We start from the raw sequence: 5,692 nt of genomic DNA on the forward strand, positions 1-5,692 counted from the left end.
ACGTAATATGGATATTATATTTTTAGAGACATTCACAATTATGCTATTAAACTGTAGTAATAATCTGTATTAATGTTGATAATAATAATAATAATCAATTAATTAATACTTATAGTTTATATTAGCATTGAACTGTTATGCTTTTTTTCGTGGAGGAAGATTTCATAGGCGCCCAAGTGGAGACGCTCACTTGAGGTTACATCAATTCTTTTGTCAGTCCGTGCCAATACAGTCCGTGTCCCAAAGGTGTTTGTCTTAAGTCTCACGCCATCGATAAATCTCGAGGGCTTGAACAGATTATGCTCCTCGAGCCACACGTTGCCAGTTTTACTCTTTGAGAAGTCATTTACTCCATGTCCCTGACTTCTCAACTCTTGCCATTGTTTAATATTCCGCTCTTTAGTCGCTTTCTAGCTTTTTCTACCTCTTCGGAAGTGGCCGGCCAATTGATCCTTAGAGAGTTTGCGATTTTCTTTAGCTTGCTGTCGTTTTCTCCATTGATCAAGCTAGATACCGCTGGATCGACTGAATTCTTATTGTTTAATGCGCTTTGTACGGTACCAAGTTTGATAATATGTTCAAGTCTCGGTAGCCCTAATCCCCCTTTTGCTTTTGGAGCATAAAAGAAACCAGTGGCTGTCCAATGCACAAGATGTAATATGACCTTTATATCCTGCCTGACTTCGCTGTCCAATAATTTTAAGACACTGTCACTTGGTAGATTTATAAGGAAATGGTAAATATATCGAGGGAAGATGTACTTCGTAATTAACTCAATTTTCTAGCATGGCTTCAGAGAGAATTTTCTGACTCTTCTGACCATGCTCAGAATTTCTAGCACTATGATGCCACAATGGATACCGTTCCAAGGCCCCATTTTGGCGCCTAAATACCTGAAGGCCTCATCTGGGTCAACCGTTGGTATGTTGACATTTTCGAGCCTAATTCGCGGTTCTTTTATGAATCATGTGTCCTTTTTGGCAACCACCTGGAACGTTTGGCCCTTCTCACCAGATATGTTCATCCCCAGGCTCTTCAGATATTAATGGAGCATATTAATTCTTGTTGTGCCTCCCTCTCATCTTCACCAAGTTGAACAATGTCGTCAGCGAAAGCCAGGATCGATATTTTTCTTTCACAACTGACAATGATGCCACGGGTTTGCTCCTCAATCATTTCCAGCAGCGGTTCTAGGCATAAGTTGAATAGCAGTGGCGATAGAGGGTCACCCTGCTTAACTCCGAATGGGATATTGTGTCAAATGCCTTGGAGATATCCACAATTGTGAATATCCCCCCGTTATTTTTTTTACTATAATTTAAGGCAGCGTTCAATAGATCGATGTTTATTTTACATCCATTTTCAGATGTAAAACCTTTTTGCCTTAAATTTTACACAATACCTTTTCTCATCCTTCCGCCGCGGATGGAGAAGAAAATTCGGCCGAGAATGTTATAGGCCTCCAATTCTCCACCTGGTTGCTTGGTTTCTTTGCTTTGAAATTGATGTACGTCTATTTTCCTTTCATACTGTCGGAAAATGGGAACTATAAATTAATATATTACAAATTTTAGCTAGTATTGCGGGCAGGCCAGATATCATTAAATGTTCTTTTTGAAATCCATCCGCTACTGCCGCAGCCTTTTTCCTAATTTTATTAAGTTTCTCGCTCACATCCTCGGTGGTTATCGGCGGAAACAATTCGTTTATTACCAGCTCAGAGGTTCTACTTCCTGGGATTGGGGGATTGGTTGGTTCGGCCCGACGCCATAAATCTTCATAGAGCGGCCTCACTTCACTCTCTTCCGGTGGCTGCCTGGTTGGTTCCAGGTATGCACGATCGTTGTTAACGACAACGTCGGACAACTTTCTTAGACATTCCTTAAACAACTCCTGGCAACGTGCGTAGGAGTATTCCTTCCCTTTATTTCTATTATTACTCTTATTATTATAATATCTTCTATTTTGGGATTTTGAATTACTTTTGTTTTTGTCATTTTTAATTTTAACATTCTCTAGCGCTCCATATAGAGATGTGTAAATAAATTCATTTTAATTATTTGTTAGGACTTCTTTATTTTCCTTGTATTTTGCCCAAATATCTGTTAACCGAGCGTTAACCTCCTTCAACGACGGGGGCACCTCGGTTACTCTCTCTATTTCGTACTCTAGTTGGAGTCTCCACTGATGGGTAGGCTCCTCATTATATGTTTCCCCGCTAGTTACAGGCTAAACGCATGTCCGCGCATTGCCTGAATTAACGGGATCGCACCCTCCCTCTGTCTCCTCGGCAAACTCTTGAGGACTTTTATTCTCACTAGCTATTTTTAATATCTTTCTCTTGTATTTTATTTGTTCAACTGTCCTGTTAGTGAGGACTTTGCTAATTTCAACATTTGGCAATTTCTCACTGTTATAAATTTCATCGAGCTCTCACAAGAGCCCGTTCTCCTTCTTTTTTCATTTCTCATGGCAGAGTGCGCATGCCATTCGTGGGTAGATAATCCTCTCTGAGTACAGAAGCTCATGGGGCAAAATTTGCATTTGTACGCTCCTTCTTTCCTTTGACTAGTGACACTACACTTTGGAATGTGGCATTTTGCCCCATGGAGCTTCGGGAAACTCCTTTCACAATATTGACATCCCCACTGGATGCGAGCATCCGTGTGATGTCGGCCAAGGTGCCTGTCCAGGTTTGATAGGTCAGAACCTAACACTCGTAACCTCCTAACACTGCACAAGCAAGGGCTTAGTTCTCCAGTAAACGCCAGTGAGTAAAAGTGCGCAAATACTTCCCTCCTATATACTTATGGCTAATAATAATTAATAATAACCCATCAACATGGGTAGATGTATGGAGTGTTAGAAGACCCCTTCTCTATTCACTATTAGTAAAACAATTTATCGTACAGACTCAAAAGTAGATTTCTTCCTCGTCATAAAGCCGCCGACAGCGGGCTCTCTAGAACCGCCTGCGGGCCCGAATGCACTTTATCCGTAGCTCTGCGATCTCCAGGTCCACCAGTCTAACCCCTGGCACGGAGCGCGTCATTGACGCATCACATGCCGCTTTGATGTCTCGGCGAAGGTTCTCCGCCTCCTCGTACATGTTTGTCTTCTCTGTACGGGCGTCCCAGTTCTAGGCCGCGTCACTGGCTGCTGTCTGGAGCATCTCGTTGTCTCTATCCTTGAGGCGCCATCTTGGTGGCGGGCTGGAGAGTTCCATTCCCCTAATGCCGCAGGTCTGTCTCGCGGGTATTGTCTCCGGGCCGACCTCGATGAATATATACAGGTGGACTGCGAGAGTTTCAACCCCTTGGGCTACTCTCCAGCCTGAGACCCGCCGGAAGCCATTGGGGGTACCCCATGTAATATCGACGACGGAACATCTTCTCCATGCCACGCATGTGCTGGTCGAGCCTCTGTTAAGTAAGAGGAGCCCGAGACCCGCAGCCCAGTCTGATAGCATCCGGCCCCGAGCATCTGTCCTTGTGTTCCCCATTGCGAGGAGTGAGCGTTAAAGTCTCCCAGGACGAGGACCTGACGTGAAAGGTATCGTCTCACGCAATCGCTAAACACGTCCAGGAACTCCTCAAACGCGACCAGGCCACTGTTCAGGGAAACATATATGCCCACCACTACCATCCCAGCCCACTCGATCGCGGCATACCCCTTGCCCTGCTCGAGCAGGATCTCTGCGGCGGATGTGCTCGGTGCTGACATTCACGTCATAGCGGCTAAGCCGTCCAGGTCTGCAACCCAGTTAGGGGTGTCTAGTATACAATAGGGCTCGGCTACCATTGCCAGAAAAACCCTGCTCTCCCTTATCGCCTGGAAGAGCAGGTCTTATGCCCGTTTCGACCGCTCCAAGTTGGTCTGGTGGAGCCGCATGAATTTATTTACTTTACTAAGTCCATATCCATGGCTTCCCCCTGGCCATCTGCCCCACTCGTGATTCTTTCCTCTTCTTGCGGTAGATCTCTCGCGTTGTCGCCCTGTTTCCTGCCCGTAGCAGGCTCCCGAATCCGGCTCGTCCCTTTAGTTTTCTGCGGAACGCATGCCGCCTCTCCCATTCTGTGGGTGGCGCACCAAGCGACTCACAGAGCGGGGCCCCGGGCACGGTGGCAGAGCAGCTCTTGGCCTGGTAACCGATGCCTTCGCATCTGTACCATAGCTGCCCCCGGTCTACCGTAGATCTGCAGGTCACTCTCACGTGTCCCAGTTCTAAGCATCTGTAGCTTCTATTAGTTTCTTCGGGGAGACTTCGACCCTCTTCCCGCTTGACTTAATTTCCCCGCTGTTACTGTCGGGCATCTTATCCAGGCTGACCCAACCTCTGGAAGTCTTCATGTCTCCTACTCAAACTTCCAGTGCCTTGCATCCTCCGGCCCTTTCCAGGGTGTCCCGAAGTTCTTCTTTGCCGACCGAGATGTCGATCTTAGTTACCCTCAGCTCCACCGTTGGGGCCGCAACTTTCACCGTGCGCAGATCCAGGACCTGTGTCAACCATGCTGTAAGCGCGGGTGTCTTCTTCCTCTCTTTGTCTACGGGAACTTCTAGAATGATAACCTCAGTCATCGCCATTTTGATTTTAACTCGTTCAATGCCGAATTCGGCTTTCTGCCTAGCCGTCGCTAGCACTTCAGCTTATGATGTTTTCCTCCCCTCGTTCAGCGTTAGGGTCACCGCAGATGACCGCGGAGGGAGTGGGAGCACCATCTTCCTGGTCTCCTGCACCGGCCCTCCTGTTGGAGTTCGTTGTGAGGTCCTATTTTTTTTAATAGCGAGGAGGGGAAGACGCTTTTACGCATACCCAAAGACCCGCGTCTCCGGGTTATGTAGGACTCGGCAGATGACATCGCAATACCCACTAAAAACCCCTCCTCATTTTCCATCTGCTACGGTACTCGAGGCACCAACCGGGTACAGTCATTCGACATTACTTCAGGTTGGCCTCTACACCACGTACCCGATCCTTTATCCTCTCTCCTCGACTCCGGTCATTCTTCTCCTCCTTCCTTCCCATCTTCTCCTGACCTCCACCGCCCTTTCCTTAGAAAGCCAGCATTTCATCGCCTTTGTACAAAAGTCATGAAACCTGTTCCACAACCGCTCCTCTGCTGCCATCTTCTCAACGACTCGGTTCTCCAATTGAAAATCTTCACCGATCTCGACCTCCAACTCCGTTCTCTCCTCCGTCCATCTAAGGCACCAAAATAGCACATGCTCGGCGTCATCCATCACCGCACCACAATCCCAACAGCTGGTGTGAGACTCTTTGCCGATCTTATGACGGTAACAGTTAAAGATACCGTGTCCAGTAAGGATCTGCATCGTATGGTAGTTGATCTTCCTCTTTCTTTTGTAGAAGATCAGCGGATCTTCTACCAGTCTCGTAGTTCAATTGTGGGGGTTGTGGAACGCCCACTCCAATCTCCACCTGTCCTCTGCCTCCGTCTCCAAATCCTCCATTTCTTCTTGCCCAACATGTGCCATTTCTTCAGGGCTCTCTGTTAAGGAAATTCGAGGATTTGGGAATACAAATTATTGGCTATATTTCCCATACAACAGTTATACATCTATATTCCTCTCTAAGAACGTCTTGCACGCACGCTGGTTGCCAACCGACTCTACTCTTCGGTGTCTCGATTAACTCTGACTCTCGCAACACACACACTTTTCGACTCGCACA

The 5,692-nt window shown here is 46.9% G+C and overlaps 1 protein-coding gene across 1 annotated transcript; it reads right to left on the reverse strand.

The window, feature by feature from the left end:
- Positions 1-4,977: 4,977 nt before the first annotated feature.
- Positions 4,978-5,334, reverse strand: LOC143303538 (uncharacterized). The gene has a single exon (XM_076623933.1). It carries the CDS (start codon positions 5,332-5,334, stop codon positions 4,978-4,980), a length of 357 nt encoding a protein of 118 aa, XP_076480048.1.
- Between the last annotated feature and the right edge of the window lie 358 nt (positions 5,335-5,692).

This window comes from Bombus vancouverensis, chromosome 13 (assembly GCF_051014615.1).
Source record: "Bombus vancouverensis nearcticus chromosome 13, iyBomVanc1_principal, whole genome shotgun sequence".
Lineage (NCBI taxonomy): Eukaryota > Metazoa > Arthropoda > Insecta > Hymenoptera > Apidae > Bombus > Bombus vancouverensis.

Coding starts and splice junctions, on each gene's coding strand:
- LOC143303538 (XM_076623933.1), bottom strand. CDS start 5,334: ATGCAGATCCTTACTGGACACGGTATCTTTAACTGTTACCGTCATAAG.